The 18,467-nt window shown below is 30.2% G+C and overlaps 1 protein-coding gene across 1 annotated transcript; it reads left to right on the top strand.

The window, feature by feature from the left end:
- Positions 1 to 5,827: 5,827 nt before the first annotated feature.
- Positions 5,828 to 17,777, top strand: LOC128162383 (uncharacterized). Its single transcript, XM_052825563.1, has 14 exons — positions 5,828 to 5,963; positions 6,078 to 6,479; positions 6,890 to 7,023; positions 8,405 to 8,651; positions 13,807 to 13,946; positions 14,708 to 14,948; positions 15,073 to 15,210; positions 15,496 to 15,517; positions 15,705 to 15,745; positions 15,964 to 15,988; positions 16,233 to 16,327; positions 16,425 to 16,470; positions 16,589 to 16,675; positions 16,893 to 17,777. The coding sequence occupies exons 1-14, from the start codon at positions 5,900 to 5,902 to the stop codon at positions 16,954 to 16,956; spliced, it is 1,746 nt and encodes a 581-aa protein (XP_052681523.1). The 5' UTR covers positions 5,828 to 5,899; the 3' UTR covers positions 16,957 to 17,777.
- The last annotated feature ends 690 nt before the right edge of the window (positions 17,778 to 18,467 follow it).

Genomic DNA, 18,467 nt, shown 5'->3' with positions numbered 1-18,467 from the left:
TGTTTACATATTGTACCCCAACCGGAACCAGCACAAATAATCATGCGATATCGCATACAACAAAAAATAGAAACTGCGTTTCAAAACTTACTGTATCAAAACATTACTCGTGCTAACACTATCAGAGATGAAGACAGAATGACCCTAATCTCACCGGTCAGATACTGACCGCATCAAACCACGTGACCGTATCGCTTAATTTGATTGGCTATTAAATTAAATTTGGGGAGAATTTCACCATTGGATTTTTAACAATTACATGATAGGTCACTGAGAGGTTTTTAGACTAAGAATTTGGGCTAAAAATAGACATGGACAGTGACCACTGCAGGTAAATTACATAATATGGCCAACGACCACTACAAGGCCTGGGAAAGAAATGCAACTTATCTAATCAAACATAAACATGAAAAATACAATAAATAAGCAAATAAAATTATAGCATTCAACACATAAATACAATTATTAACATAATTGTTGTTTCCCTGTAACCTTTGACGTTCAAGCTGACACATTATAGTCAGGACGCCTGCTTATATCAGCTGATGGAAATAATGGTGCATTACAAAGAAACAATGGAAATTTACATCTTTGATAGGGCTATACTCCACTGAATTGTCATGTTTATTTTCAAGTTGATTTAAGTTGACGTTTAGTGTTTATTTTGCTAACAAAAAAATTATTAATTGTTTTTTCTCTGAAACAATATATTTTTCAACACTTGTCTTTACACTGACTCCATATTTTCACTTTTCACATAGACACAAATAGCAAATTGATAAAATAGCCAGCCTGCAAATGATTTAGTTTCCATTCCTTTTTTATGTATACGTACCTCCCATTTATGTTCAAACTTTGCAGACATTTTTATTAGATAGCTTATCAGTTGTATTACGTTGTATTACGTTGAAGACAACGCATATAATTTTGATTAGACATTGACAGAACAGACTTAATATATATTACCTAATACATGTCATTTTTACCGGAAACAAGGTAATTATAAAGCAATTAAACACATTCTCCATGATAGATTTAATACAGACCAAACTTAAGATATTCTATAAAAATTAATATTCATATTAAGTTGAGAAACATAAATCTCTAAAAAATATCTGATATTCAAAACGTTGTCCATCTTAAAATGTTCATAATTTTTCATTTATCTCTAAAAACAAAAATAATCTTCCTACTTAAAAGCCATTTGGCTTTAGAAGACCCAAATTAAAAGAGAGTAGTTTGAAATAAGATCCAACTATCCCTTATAAGTTATAAAGCATGGCAAAGAATCATTATGTATGTCCTTATTGCTGTAATAAAGATATTTGTATAGTTATCTTTTTGACTTCGTAATTTTAATATTTTTATACAATCGAGTATACCTTGATATTTTGAAAATCCCTGGCCCTTTTAGACGGATTAGTTTATCACCTTTTCTGCCTTTGTCATATGTACAAATGATGTCAGAGGCTTCTTCAAACGGTGTAAAAACTTCTCTCAAAAGGTAATTTAAAAGCAATTTTGTAATACATTAGGTTTCGTTTAAAATTATCAACCATGTGTAATATTTATTTTAATTCATTCATAAACAGCGAAATAGTTTATAAAATATCACCTTACCGTTTTTCTTTTGCGTGTAAACAGCTAAGTTCTTTGTATTAACTTTAGAAACAAGTCAATGTGTCCACAAACAGTGTCATATTGTCAATTACAAGTTAAAGGCACTTAAAGAATACAGAATCATTCTTGGAGCATTATGAGGTGACCACATAGACGCACTTTACGAAAGCTATGTCCTTTGGCCGCCATCGGGGGGGGGGGGGGGGGGGGGGGCATTTAATATATACAGTATTCCTTGTAGTTCAGAGGGATGTAACTTCGTTATTTGACATTAAAAATCCGTTTCCCTTGTGCATTTTGATTGCCCCAAGTTGTGGCAACCCACACATCGAAGAGATGAATTAAATTCCAAGAGATTTCTTCACAGGACGCCCAATATTTGGCTGCATAAAGAAGGGAAAAGTTGTTGTTGTTTTTTCTTTTGACCTTTGGGTTGACCCACAAAAGAGAACAACTTTTGCAAATTTTGGATTGGACTATACATTTGATTCGCTTCATTTAAATCCAATAAAGCCCTATAAATACACTACGATTCAATCTATCAATCAATTTAGGTCGAAATCAATAATATTACATTATATGTCCCTGTCACAAAGCAAACGTCATTTTGCGGATTGCCAAGTTCATGGAGTTTTTTAAATTGATTTATGACCCGTTGATGTTAATAAGGATACTTACGATACAATTTTACGAAATAATAAATTAAACAAATCTGGTCAAGGCTATTCTTTGTCGTTCTTTTTCCCTATATTTCTCTAAGTTTGTATGCTATCTTTTGGACGGAGACCATTTACCGCTTTTATTCTACCCATGACAGCAATTGGTGTCGATGAAAAAAAATACCATTAAAATTGTTCAAAAATTGCCGTGCAGACGGTTGCTACTCTTTATTACTTTAAAGAAAAGACATTGACCATTGATCCAATATTCCCATGATAAATTTGTTGAAAATCCAAAACTGACAATCACAGAATTAATATACATGGACCAACATAATGATTCACAAAAAACTGGGGATATAACCGTCCTTAAATTTTGTAGCTGAGATAATTAAGGTATTCCGTTTTCAATGGAAGACCTTGTACTGATTCTGATAGTAATTCTTCATTATTGTTATTCTTCTTCTAGACGTTTCTAAAACCTCAATAAATGTTTTGTTTGTCATTCCATTTCATTCAAATGTTCACGGTATATTGTTAACTGAATTAAGTTTCTAGAGAACAAAAAAAAATGAAATTGCAATTCCCAGTTTTGAGTTATTCCCCTTTTTCTAAAATTTTAGGGGCATTCGTTTCCAGACAAAGGCTCCGTAGCAAATAAGTTAAATTTAAAAATCTTTATTATTGACATTTTGAAAATTGTCCTCTGATTTTTGTATTTTAGTTTTTTTCCAATTATACCACTCGAATTATTAAATCGAAATCTATGTTTTAAGAATAGCTATATTTTACTCACGTTTTAGCTATGTAACGTTTTAGTTTGGAATATTTCCTAAATACATATAGAACAAAAAGTTGTGGATAATATTAGGGGCTTTCATTTGAGACCATACAAAAGGGACTGGTCCCTTTCAAAAAGAATCTAGGCACCTGGAAAGTCTTTGCTTTATAACTAAAAAACGGTAAATATTTCGATAATGCTGTCGCTAGAAAAGTTGTTCTTCAATATCTTTTCAATCCAAGTGTAATTTAGTAATGTTTGGATATTGCATAATATGAGAGTTTAAAGCTTCACATGAAAACATGTATATCCGCTTTCATTTTGCAAATAGACAATAACTCCCTGTGCATAATGGTGTTTTAAAGTCGCAATCGATACTTTTCTTGTTTACATTGAAATCTACAAATTTATCAAAATACGTTTTTAGTGCCCTGTGCTTTTATCATAACTCGTTTTGGGATATGTCATGTTCTTATAAAAAATGAAAACAAATTAGGGAGTGGTTAATTAAATAAAGTTGAAAAGTGTTTGGTTTTCTTCTATTATTCTACATGTAGCACAAGAGGTGAAAACAAAACGATTGAGTATATGATTATATTATAAATAAGCATACAATTACTGCAACATTTTAGAGCGTAAGCTTTGTGTAATTTACATTGTATTTACGTAACTCATTCCTCGCACTTGGCCGCAGGGAGTTATCACGCCTTGGATGATTAGTGATTATTTTGTACAGACGCTTCGCATGCTTCAACTACCTTTAGGTAGAAGCACGCAAAGTTCGTGTGCGTCGCCGTCATACGTCAATAATTAAGCACTGTATATGGATTTTTCAATGTAACACATACCTCACCCCCTTTAATTTTGCACATTTTATATTTTTACGGACTTTACTTTCCTGATATAAACTTATGAGAAAACAGAAGAAATCACAAAACAAAAACATGGAACATGCGCCGAATTTCCTTTATGTACATGTTACCCCAAAATTCCGACTTAATATGCCCCTTTGTCACATTCATTTCAATTAAAATGAAAATAAAAACCATTACACCATGATTTTAGGCATATTTAATAAGATTTTTACTTTTGATCTGATAAAGAAGAAAAAACTGACATAAAAATAAGGTACTTGTGTATTATTGAATCATCGAGAGAAGAAATGTTCATTTATGTAAATAAGGTTATTTAGTACCGAGTTACATAGCGGTGTCTCTTTGAAATAGCACCATCTGGTGTAAAATGTAGACGCTCACTTTTGTATAAATTATCCCGCTGATCTTTGATAGCTAATTATTATTTTGAATGTCCAAGTCTACTCGTATCATTAAATAATTAAATCAGCCCTATAGAAATGTAAGAGATGCCATCAATTTTGACTATTTACCAAATATTGACACCATGCAACAATTTCAAACTTGCACATAGTCTTCAAAAATTTTGAAAGATTTAAATACAGAAGTTATCTTAAAGAAACGGTTACGTGCTTTTTTTTTTAGGCCGGTTCGATCTCTTTCAATTCCTTACATGAATCATGAGTACATGTATATAGCAATGCTTGCTACCCTTTAAAAATTCAACTCGCCATTAAACTTCTCATTGTTTAAAGAATTTTTGAAACAATTACACAAACTGTGTTCGACAAATAGTTTTCCTAAAACATTTTCTTCCGGTCTTTTTGAAAACACGTTTTTTATGCAGGTTTTCAATCACAACATGTATTTATAACAAAAGCAGAACTGAAAGTTTAGTCATTATAATCGTTTGACACCAAATCATATATATTTTCAACCCGCAGCAACAACGGAAGACCTACTCGTGACTTTGCCACGAGCTCTGCTCTATTTTTATCTTATGATTCTTAATTATAATAGATAAGAGCTACGATATTTGTACGCATATTTGTTTAATTAATACGTTTAGAGAAATTGATAAGTCCAAACACTTGAGTATTGATATCGTGTAGTTTACTGACCACATCTCCCCAAATGTGCTTACAATTATTTATGTTTAAATATTTAACATGGTCGTGGTTGTGACATCCTAACCACAATGAACACTGATCTGACTAAAATTTCGCTGTGTCTTATTTCCCTACAACATATGGCAAAAGGCTGTCACCTTTTGCCTCTAAATCGATTATAGTCAGGTATAAAAAAAAAATTATATAGCCTTGCTTTGCGCTTGACAATTTTTGAGACAGAAATTTGCAAATCAGCTGAATATAAAAAAAATTACACAATTATTTCTCTCACACATATAACAGGATTACTTGGGTTATAAATGTAAATTTTTATTAAAATTAAAATTGTTATATTTAATCTTTTACTTAAACAAAACCCTGCAGATATTTGCTAGAACGCTAAATGTGATATTTTTATTCCGTTTTTTTTTTATTTCATTTATGTCTTGTAAGAGTGAAGACACATGCATAAAATGGAAGTGGATTTACCTGTCGCCAAGATCATTTCCATTAACTTCTGTCCCCTTTTAATTTTCATAAGAAAGATATATACGTCTATAGACAATCTACTTTTTAATGGTGACAGAACGATGGTTTAGTACACATATCAGCTTAAAAAGTCTTTAGATTCACTTGTTCAATAGATTCGCCAGATTTGCGAAAAAGAGCCTTTTGCATATCTTTTTTGGTGAAACATACTGTCTGATGTTTTCACGATTGAAAAGTTTTGAATGTCGTCCTTTTAAAAACCAAGTGCGCTGAAAAATGTTGTTTAACAATGATTATCTATAAAAGAGCGTGAAGCTATTTATAGAGTTTTTAAAACCTTTAATCTGAACTATCAAAGGTAAGATATAAACATCCTGGTTTGATGAAATGGCCGCGATGGCGTTCGCCATAGTTTGGGTCTTGATCTACGTACAAGTACCATTCCTCTTTGGTATGTATTGAACGATGAAAGATGAAACTTAGAATGGATCTTTATCAAATAATTTCCTTGAAATTTATCTAAAACAACTTTTTGACTTATAAGGTTTGCTTTTATATTTTTTAGGGTATTTCGCAACACAATTTGACCCATCTTCATTCCCCGTCGGTAAAAGCAACGCATCAATTAGATGTTCTGTTTATTTGTTTCAGTATGGACTTTATAAAGAAATAACACTTGATATCCGCCAAAATAAGAATGAAAAATTTATATCAGTCCTCAAATGTAACGTGTCAGGGACACACCGGTTAAATAACGAAACTAACTTTGAGGGCGTTAATATATTGTCGTTTCGTGACGACCAATGCTCGCTCCGTTATTCTTCGTACAATTACATTGAACTTACTGTATCCCTTCGATCAGACAAATGCATTCTTGGTTCTCAAACTTCTGCAAGCTGGAGATGTCTTTTTTCCAATGGGACTAATACTTTCAACAGTTCTGAAAAGAATATTTATTCAATAGAAGGTATATACCATTTTGAAATTTTATAAAATTCTGCAAATACAAGTTGCTTGATTAAACTTGCAAAACAGAATGTTATTATTTACAATATCCTACAGAAAAATTATTCATATTACATTTTGTATATTCCAAAAGTAAATGAAATATACAATAAGTTTAAAAAAACAACCTTCAAATATAATTTAATATTCTTGTTCTATGACTCCATTGCTCTAATTTTAATTGTTGAGTAGAGCAATAAATTTTTCAAAGAGAAAACGAATTCACTAAGTGCTAAAACATTATCATAATAGAAGTCGTACATCTTATACCTGTATGATAAAGCAATTACTGTTTGGTACAATTCATTTATATTCAATTGATTACTTCTGACATAAAAAAATTAATAAACGGCTATTTCCCTTAAAATAAAGGTAATTCCCCTCAAAAGATACAAAGAATCTCCATTCTCAACCGGGAAACGTCTAAGTCAATGTATGAAACTGATGACGTTTTGCAGCTGCAGTGCATTGGAGAAGTAGACAGTATCAATTCCTGGCCAAGTAAGGTAAGTGTGTATTCACAGTAAATACACGAGGCTTCTTTTTGTTTAGCAAAATTAATATTCTCCAATGATTTATTAATTTGCCCCTCTCCGTGCTTTATTGTGGTATTGCTGCATTGACTTGCATTTAAAAAATATTTATTTTTTAAAGAACACCTTTCATATAGAAAATAAAAAAGAACCTCACCACACACTTAAATGATTTTAATAACGATCGTTTAATCCATTAGAATTTTTTTTAACATACCTTAACGGAAATAAAAAAGTTAACAAAAGGCCATGGATTAGTGAAATTCACTTACAAATGTTATGTTAGAACGACCGCCTTACAATAAAAAATAATATTAGAAAAAGATAAAAATATTTTCATAAGATACGTTGCATGGTTAAAGAGAGGGTGGGTGGTGACATAGTGGATTAAAATTCTTGGAAAATAGTTGTTTTGGTAGAAAGATTAAAAAATAAACATGGTTGAAATAATAAATTTTTCAATGTCAGGTTTTAATGAATAATAAACGGCCAATTTTGATTAGATGCTTTATATTGTAACTGATTTATTCTGGTTAACAACATCAGTGACACTCTGGGCATATTCTTTTTGAATTCTAATCTGTAAAATGAATTGATATAATTATGTATTAATAATTGCATATTAAAATGCCCAGTATGCGTCATATATGTATGTGGAACAGGAATTTATCTTGTACAACATGTACACTATTTATTTTTACCTCAGTATCACAGTCTGAAAATAACCTGGAAAACTTCAATTTGATTTTGGATTTATTAAAGCGGCGTGGTAACTGGTTAAGCTTAATTAGGTTTTTTTAAAGATTTAGTATCATAATAATAATAGTGGAGTTCAGAGCAAAAATACTAGGCTTAATATTTTTTGTAATGTACAAATATGGCTTGTTTCGTAGTGTTTGCAAACATTTAGATTGCTTGATAGAAACGCCACATTTAAAACAAATAAAGAAATTAAGTTAATTACGTTAACAAGCAACTAGATGCATCAATAAATCATTGTAAACAACAAAAACTGAAATTAATACAGCGTAAATTATGACCGTGCCCCTGTAACTTTTGAAAACTACAATGTATACTTCAAACAGCTTAAATACACAATTGAAATGTATACTAAATGCCGTATATCCGCTAATTTTCGCGATGATCTAATTTTCGCGACCCCTTTTAATTTTCAAACATTGGAATACGCAGAATTTATATCCTGTATCATTTTCTATAAGAAACTTTTTATATCGCAAAAAATGATTGCCTCAAATTAATATTGTTACAGATTTTCCCAATTTTCGCAAATTTTGTGACACGCGAAAAAAACCGAATATACGGTATTGTTTGATACTTAGTGTATTTTTTTAAGGATATCCGTTGGTGTCGAAAAGAAAGTGGAAAATTCCAGATTCTTTCATTTCAAGATCCTCCGCGCACAGACGTAGTAAAAAGAAGCATAGATGGATGTACTGTTATGCAAAGCTCAGTCTTATTTTATCGTGTCTCGCAAAATGACACTGCCTTAGAGATTATGTGTGAGTCGGGTTGGGGTTATCCCTGTGGAGCAAAAGGCATCAGTGCAAAACTAAGTATACCAACCACTGACACCCAACCAGGTAACTTATGCTTTTCGATTTATTTAAAATTTTATGCTGAATTGAAATTTATAAATTCAAACTTACTGTACAAACATTATATGTGAGGAAATGTAAAATTTTTTTTTACCATACTTCTTACATATACATATATGACGCTTTAATTCAGAGTACCAACAGATAGTCGACAATTTCGAAATTATCAAACATAAACACTCTAAATATACAATTTAAAAGGCATTGACAATGTTCCTGATTACTTATTTCCGATATTTCTTATAAATTTTTTTTCATTAATTGATAAATTTCTACTGTATAATGAAATTTCTGATATTGCTTTGTGTTTCTGTAACAATTTATTGTATTAATTACTATGCAACCTACTGAATCTGTGCGTTTTATTTGTTCCTGTCTACCTACTTGTCACATATCTAATCATGGCCAGTGTTATACAAGATTGTATCATATTTAAAGGTTTGAAGAAAATAACGATCACTAAAAGGGCTTGATGGTCTTGGCCATTTTTAATCCAAATAAATCTGTTTAAAATGAGCAAAATAATGGAAAACATGCAAATTTTGAAAGTTAAAACAGATTATTTTTTTCTTTATTATATTATATATGATACCTAAACAAGTAATTTTTTGAAAATGTGGAAAAGGTCGATCTGGTAGTTAATTTGTTGACAACCGAGCCTCCTTAAGAATCTTTCTCTCGTTGTTTGTTATAAAGCAATACATTGTTACATGCATCTTCACTGAGGCTGTTAGAAGTTTGTCAATGCAGGAGGGTATCGCTTTATCACTTTAACTGTTTGTTTTCGTATATTTACCTTAAAATATAAAAAAAAGATCGTATATCGGGATGTTACTCCCTATTGAAGAATAAAATCAAGCGCAGTGAATGTAAATCATTGCATAAAAGAAAAAAAAATAAGGAAATTTGCTATCAGGAGCACTTCGTTGCGAATGCTTTTAAGTTTTTTTTTGACCCATACTAAAATAGGTTTCCTGACTTTTTATGAAGTTTACATGATTTACGGTGCAACCGTTGGGGCGTGTGCACGGGGGTACATATGTTTCATAATAATAAATTAAAGTGGTTTACAAAATGGATAAAACAAAATAATAAAAAGAATAAATAAAAATAGAAATATTTCTTGCTCAAGTATACATGTATAAACATTTTTGTTTTACACACTTTCTAGTATGAAAGCTAATAAATCACTTGGATCTGATGGTTTTTCTTCAGAATTTTTTAAGGTTTTTTGGAAATACATTCATTTGGTGTTTTTGTTGTTAGATCTATAAATTATGGATATAAAAATAATGTATTATCAGTCACACAAAGACATGGTGTAATTACTTTGCTACCTAAAGGTGACAAAGCTAGACACTATATTAAGAACTGGCGTCCTATAACTTTATTAAATACTGTGTACAAAATTGCATCTAGGTGTATTGCTGCTACATTAAAAAAATATTTACATAAACTTATAAATCCAGATCAAACTGGATTCATGTCTAATAGATTTATTGGAGAAAACACAAGGTTAATATATGACATAATGCAATAAACCGAAGATGAAAAAATTCCCGGTCTTTTATTGCTTATCGACTTTGAAAAGGCTTTTGATACCTTATCTTGAAATTTTATACAACAAACTTTAGATTTTTTTAACTTTGGTCCCACTATTAGACGGTGGGTTAAGATTTTTTATACAAACATAACATCTGCGTATAATCAAGGTGGCAATCTCTCTGAAATTTTTAATATTCAGAGGGGGTGTAGACAAGGAGATCCATTATCCCCTAATATTCCCGATTTGTGCAGAAATTTTGGTGATACAAATTAGAAAAAATAAAAAAATTAAAGGTATAGCAGTGGGTAATATAGAAAAAAAGATTTCGCAACTTGCAGATGACACCTCGATTATCCTTGATGGAAGTGAAGAAAGTTTATTAGAAACCATTTCTACATTACATAGATTCTCGGAAATTTCTGGCTTGTGTATTAATTATTCAAAAACTCAAACTGTATGGATTGGTTCCAAAAAATATAGTAATGATATACTTATTCCTAATAGCAAGTTGAATTGGGGATCTACTAAATTCACCTTGCTTGGAATAAAATTTTGATGTTGATTTGCTAAATATGCCTAGTATTAACTATGATCCAAAATTGGTTAAAATTAAGTCTATCCTTAAACAATGGGAGAAAAGACATTTAACTCCCATTGGCAAGATTACAGTTATTAAACATTAGTGCTACCTTTGTTGAATCATAAACTAATGTCTATCCCAAACCCATCTGTCTTTTATTGTAAAGAATTAGAAAAGCTTATCTTTTCATTTATATGGAATGGCTCAACTCACAGAATAAAGAGGGATGTTCTTGTTCAAAAATATGAAAAAGGTGGTCTTAAGATGATAATTATCAAAGCATTTATATCTTCCATGAAATCATTCTGGGTGAGACAGCTTATTGTTACAAACAGGGGTTGAGTCAATTCATAGTTAATTTTAATCAAAATAAATTTACATCATGTGGTATTGAATACATTAATATACTTTTGAAATCATTAAAAAACAAGTTCTGGATAGATGTGTCTAAGGCATGGATTGACCTGCATAATATATTAGAATCTGGCGCAACTGCAGACTCACCTTTATTTTATAACCCTTTGATCCATATTGGAGGGAAATCTTTTTTTAATAAACAACTATTTGATAATAATATTAGATACATCAATGCTATCATTGTGGAAGATAGTACTTTTCTTAGTTTGATAAGTTTTGTGATATGTATACAAATGTAAAGGTCAACTTTTAAGAATATGCAAGTATAATCCATGCTGTAAAGACATACATCAGAAAATTGGGTGAAAACCAAACTTTCAGTAAATTAGCAAACCCGCTTATTAGAGAAAACATACATAAAGTTATGAAATGCAAAAAGTCAAAGTTTTTTTTAATGATATTTTAAACAATAATACCTCTGTGACAACAGGTAAAAGAAGGTGGAATGAATTATTAGATATAGAGGACATGAAATTGAAATTAATCCATAAACTACCTTTCATAATAACAAAAAACTGTAAACTTCAATGGTTCCAATACAGAATGATTAACAAAATTTTAGCAACAAACTCTTTTTTATTCAAAATTAAAAAAGTAAACTCTACAATGTGTACCTTTTGTCACAGAGAAGAGGAAACTATAGAACATATATTGTGGGATTGTGAATGTGTTCAATCTTTTTTAGAAAACTTTACACATTATGTAGAAGAAAAAAATCAATTTTCAGGTTACATTTACCAAGAAAACTTTCATTCTAGGCATCCTTGGTAAAAGCAAAGATATCCTTAATATCATTTTTCTTTGGTTAAAGTACTATATTTACACAGCAAGGTGTACCGAGAAACAGTTAAGTGCTTCTTATGCAATGTCGTCTTTAAAGCTCTTCTATGAAACACAGAAATTTATTTCTTATAAAAATGGTGAAATGAGATTTCTGATGCTCATTGGAACATCTGGAATCCAATTTTTACTTGAATTTTCCTTCTCTCTCTCTCTCTCTCAAATAAACTTTTGCACTTCTGAATTATTATATTTAAAGCATCATAATCATCATTGTATGTCTGCAGAATGTGTGAAATAAAAAAAAAAAAAACCAAAACATTTTTGTTTTACGAGGTGCTCGTCTCAAAGACAAAGCCAATAACACAAGCACAATTTCATCATCTGCTTTATTAGAAACGTGCACAGTTCGATCCGCCTTTCTAGTTATTCAATACACTAAGGTCACGTGTTCAATCTAGACACCGTGACATCACCTTTGTAGAGCAGGCATCACTCGACAATTTCAGTCAAAATACATTAAACTACGCTCCGAACGAATTGCCAAAAATAAGAATAGATTAGTTAAACAAAACTATTTCCAAACCAGTTTTAGATTCAGTAGAATGTTTTAATCAGCTTTTAAATGCATGACATTTTTAAAATACATTTTCACGTATTCTCGCGAGAACATGCTATTGGTAGTCACATGCAGTTTACACGGAATTGTGGGAACGATTTTGACGACAGAAAATACATCAAAGGAAGAAATAGTTTGCTCGCTAATGCAACAATTATTATAGTGAGTGTACTAATAAATTTCCTCAATTGATACAGACGATGTTCGAACACTTCTATGAAACTGAAAAATGACTCAGAGTTACCCACTTGCCAATATAACAACGTGAAAAACAAGAAGTTGGCAAAAGATTATTTCTTATCATAAATAGCCTTACACGTTTTCAGAACTTTTAACATATACACTTTGGATAACACATTAATCAAAGGGTACATGTACTTAAACAATAGGCTTTAGAAAACGACTTGGATTTATAATGCCAACAAAAATGCTTGGATATTACTCATTTAATTTCATTAACCAAAAGTAAATGCAATATGGAAAGATTAAATTATATTAATTCATCTCATAATGAAACCAAATTCCAAGAATACCGGTATGTTTATTGTAACGAATAAGAAAAAGAGATTGATTTACAATAGCTGAAATGTTATATAAAATGTAATAATATGTAATATTATGTAAACATATCAAGCATTACCAAGTGTCAACAAAGAACAAAAAACTGAGTGAATTAAAAAAAACCCATATAATTAGGGTTATTCTATTTAAATTGACTTCAATAACTCTGCTGTAAGGCAAATGCTGATTTTAGATATGTACAATAGGCTTATACATGTAGATACTGGGTAACGGGTATATCAAGTTTGGAAATGTCAAGAAAAAAAACTAACCGATGAGTAGACTATATACCAAATGAGTGTATCTTACGTAATTCTAAAAATCTTATTTTGAAAAAAAAAACTTCATTCATGCTCTTGTATTTTAAACAACATTTACTGTAAATTGAAAACTACACGTGTATAAGATTTAATCATTTTATGACAAGGATTTTAACTTTTTACTTTTTAAAGGTAAAAAAAACTAAGATGTAAAAAATTAAAACGAATGTAGAGTTTATATCCAGTAGTTGTTTAATAAATAGTCTGGACAATTACAAAACATTAAAACACCCATTTTTAGTGTAGGATTTGTAATTCTGCCTACTGATTTAATCTCTTTATCTAGTTATTGTTGATAAAAATTGATGTTGTTTTAGAAAAATGGAGAATGTGGCCAGTTCTTATTCACGACAAAAAGTCTTTGCTCAGCCCAGGACACATAGAATTAGATGGATCTGGAAAAACCATCCATTTGCAGTGCACAGCGTCTGTTCTCTCCCTTAATACATCATTAGCGGTACTTTTTAGATAGTTTAAGATTATGCATAGTTTTCCGTTTTTTTTTAAGTTTGTGAAATACCCACAATTCATTTTTTGTCACAACAAATAGCAAAGAACCCAGTTAAGTTTACCAACATAGTAAACATCACTACAATGTTTTACTATTTAAAGACTTTGCAATGTTTATCACTCTATTTGTTTTAACTATAAATTTACATGAACTATCTAAACTTCAACTAAGGTTGACCTATAGCAATGATGCGGTTTAAACACAAGACCAATTCTGGCATCATTAACAATAATTTTCGATTAATACAATATTACAGACAATAAGCCAAGTAAAAAAGATCTTTGGTATTTATTGGCACTTGCAAAATGATAATTAGCTTACTTAAAGTTTAAAGTGAATGGTAACCTACAACTTTGAATTATAAAATAAGACATATCGTAATTTGAAGAAAGATATCTGAATCAAGAATTTCATAAATAATGGACTTTAAAAACGTTTCTAAATATGCTTGTTTGATATCTGTACTGTAAGTTCGTGTTGTTTAGAGCTGTTTTTTTTTAACAAGAACATTCTTCTTGGAATGGGATTTGAATAACAAAGGAATTTTATTATATATTGAATTGGTTGACTTAAAGGATCAGTTATGCTTATGTTTGGTGAATGAAACCATTCCCCTTAACTGAACTCAAGTCTTTGTTTTTGATTTGTAATTTTTGACTTTACTGAAATTTAAGAACACAATGTTCTCTTACTTTTTCTCCCTTTAGAATATAATTAATTGGTGTGTAAGAAAGCAAAACGATGCAACATGGACAACGGTAAATCTACAGGGGAAGAAGAAAGTAGCAACCTCAGACATCAGCGGAGAAATAACAATTTTCAGTAAAATAGAGTATCACGTCACAATATACGACACAGATGTACACTTCATGTGTGAAATATCCCAATATTCTTCGTGTGGAAATGGATTGGCGTCTTCCAACATATCATTACACGTTGTTGGTGAAGGTAGTTTTTCTTCCTAAAAAAATATATTTTTTTTATTCAATTAATTAAACGATTATTTATTATCATATCTATTAGGATTCATGTTCTAACCCTTTTTGTATGTCCTTTTCTCTGTTTACAAAAGCACAGAACCAGATTGGTAACGAACCGGATTGCAGCAAGGCTGGAGTAGCGGTAGTTTCAGTTCTACTCGTTATTGTGGTGATTTCTACACTACTCTTTTTGACACTTTTATGTAGGAGGAAACAAATTCGCTTATCTGGTAAAAATTTAAAGCTTTGATATTTATCATTATTATTATTGTTGTTGTTGCATGTATTTCTAAATATGCAGTGTGAAATATTAATCAATATGAATAATCACCACAAGACTTATCTATCGGGACTACAATATTTTTAACAATAGTTTTTTACTACATAGATTATAATTTTATAATGTAATATTGTACATAAAAATACACACTTTTGTACATATTTTCAATATTTTTCATTAAGATTAATTACGCTTTTTTCTAATGAAATTTGAATTGATTTTACATTTTTTGAAGGAATGGTAATTAAAATTGAAAGGTATGCAATATATTTTTGACAAGTATTGTTTTGAAATTGTTTAACGTTTGATGTAACATTTTAATATATAATGCAAATTGAAAGTGATCTTGCGAAATATAGCGAACTATTTTTATCAATCAATTCGTTTGAAGCTTTCAAAATGTTAAAATTTTATTGATCTTGTGAATACCTCTTTATTTCTTAGTGAAAAGAAATATTTTCTCGAACATGAAACCAACAGTACAAGTAAGTCATTTAATTGTTCTAAACTTATAACATAATAATGTTGTCCTGAATAATTCTTTAATGTAAATAACATTTTAAGTTTGAGATATGTGAAGAAAAAAAATACATAATGAATTATTCGGTTTTACTGACTCATTAAAGATTTGCACTGAGAAAGTTTTTTTCGGAAAATTATCAAAAGCAATTTGTTTAATACCAGCATTTAAATTTTCTTTCAGCATTGTCTGCGAATGGAAATTGCACGTAAGATTATCGTTTTCTATCTCTCAGCGTAAATAACTGCATGAGCATTATTATTTAATTTCCGATAGTTAATAGAAATAATCGTGGTACAGACAATTTTACAAATACAACTCTAAAAATCCTCATTAGTCTTCATGACGCGTAAAGTTGGCATGAAGCTAAAAAAAAAAAAAAAAAACAAAAAACAACAACAAAAACAACATAAATTGTAATCATTTTTTTATCCTTAACATTCTTTTTTTAGTATAAGCCAGACACAAAGCAGTATACGTTATGTGGAGAACCCGTCCACACGTGTTGGTGTTCAAAGGAGCGAAATCGAAATTAATTCAGTAGAAGGTAAATCTAAACTGCACTCAGTCTAGAAGATACAGATCATTTATATAGATTAATTTCAGTTAATTTTGTGGTTTTGATGTTCAGTGTTTGTTTCTAGATGCAAAAGGTGACGACATGGATCAAGACTGCTATGACAATGCCAGGCAAGTGTTATTCCTTTAAAATCTATTACTTTTAATGATACAACATTTTCGAACATATACAAATACATGTCAATAGTAGTAGTAAAAGTCTTAATTCAAATGTATGGTTGCATTGCAGTGAAAATTATGAATCAACAAACTACGATATTACAGTTGGAAGACAAAGTTTTTATGAAAATCAGGCTCTGGAACATGAAAGAAATTTGTAAAACATATATATAACATAACATATATAACATATATAACAATGCATAAAAGTAGGAAAAATACAGGGAGAGAGAAATCGATAGTAAAAAGTTAGAGAGAGAGAACGATGAAAATGCTACATGTAATTAAAATGATGACGATGAAGATGAATGATAATGATGACGATGCGTAAAACAATAAGCCTATATACATGCACATTATTTCTTTTTTTTCAGATCGATTTACGAAGATGCCATAAATGAGGAAACGGAGCAAGATTACGATGTCTTGAAATTATAGTGAACAAAGTCATGTTATCTAAATGTGTTTTCTGGCTTTAAATTCAAACAAGAAAAAAAATCACTGTAAATATCAAAAATACATGCATTATTGTCAACTATGCATATATATGTCCTTGAATCAAGAATGTTCTCAATACCCTATATCATATTAGTGGAAAATAGTGAAGGTATGAAAAAAGTAATTGTGTGTAAAAACCATTCAAATATTTTCGTGGTCAAATATCACTAGATATTTGCCTTCTGGCATTATATTTCTAACAAATTATGGTCAAGTCCAGATGGATGCATGAGTTGTTTTTTTTTAATTTGGCGTTCAAATTTAGAAATTGTTTGATCATTCACAGTCAGCTAAATACAGTTAATCTAGATATAGGTCTATAGCCATCTTACAATCCTATACGTATGGCAATCCTTTAACTCATTTATTCAAGTAACAAAAACAATTTTTACGCTGTTGCATTAGCCGTGCATGCAAAAGTATGCCGTTGTCAACGTTTTTTAACAATCCTAAACAACACTTACACTTCATTTTACATGTATCGAACTCTGGATCCATCTGTTTGTCGAACATAACTATACATATATAATATATTTGTTTTTGTTACAATAAATGTACATAAAACAAGGGTTGATCCAAAAGTAATGTCACATTATGCACTGCATTTTACACTGGCGCTGTATAAAATTATGCATGAAATTTGTTCTTATCAAAATTCTAATTTGAAGTAAAATTTTGATTAAATTACATGAAGCTACATTCAAGACTTCTCGAAGAGACCTCGACAAACTGATCGCACGTTAGATAAGATCCAACACACTATCCCAAAAAGAGTAATTACTTACTTTATGAAAAAATGGGAAAAAATTTTTAAGTAGAGCAACGTGGCCAATTTTTATAGAGCACTGAATTACGGAATTCTACAAGAACGCCAAAGGTTATAGAAACGGCGTCGTTAGCCTGTGGCAACTATCCATGCTTCACGCTCTTCAAAATATATTATCTTCAGAAATATGTATCAGAATGCATTACAATTTTAAAATCTGGATTAAAATGGGTAGATATCTCAAAGCTCAAGTTTTTGTCACTTTTCGTGGATTTTTTACGATTTTATCGCATCTGTGACATTAATTTTGGATCAACGCTTGTATTAATTGCTTTTATATATATATATGAAGCTATGTGTTTTAGCAATTATATCATAATCAGTAAAGCAAAAAAGATGAAAAAAAAAATTATACAGTTGCATAGGTCGGGAAAAGCTTCCTATTATCAAGGAGTGTATGTCCATTACTTACACTAGTACTAGTACAAAACTCTAACAACATGAACGTCAAAAACATAAAGTTACATGAAATAGAATAGTTTTGTATTTTTTCTAATTCTGTATTATAAGATTTGTATTTGCTGATATATAAAGATATGTTATATCAAACGATCATTGCTTTTTTCTTAACCGGAAAACTACATGAAGACACATAGTTCAAAACAGAATTTTTCTAATATCTTAA

This window comes from Crassostrea angulata, chromosome 9 (assembly GCF_025612915.1).
Source record: "Crassostrea angulata isolate pt1a10 chromosome 9, ASM2561291v2, whole genome shotgun sequence".
Lineage (NCBI taxonomy): Eukaryota > Metazoa > Mollusca > Bivalvia > Ostreida > Ostreidae > Magallana > Magallana angulata.
Note: the sequence above shows the minus strand (reverse complement) of the source record. Positions and strands in the feature narration are given on the sequence as shown.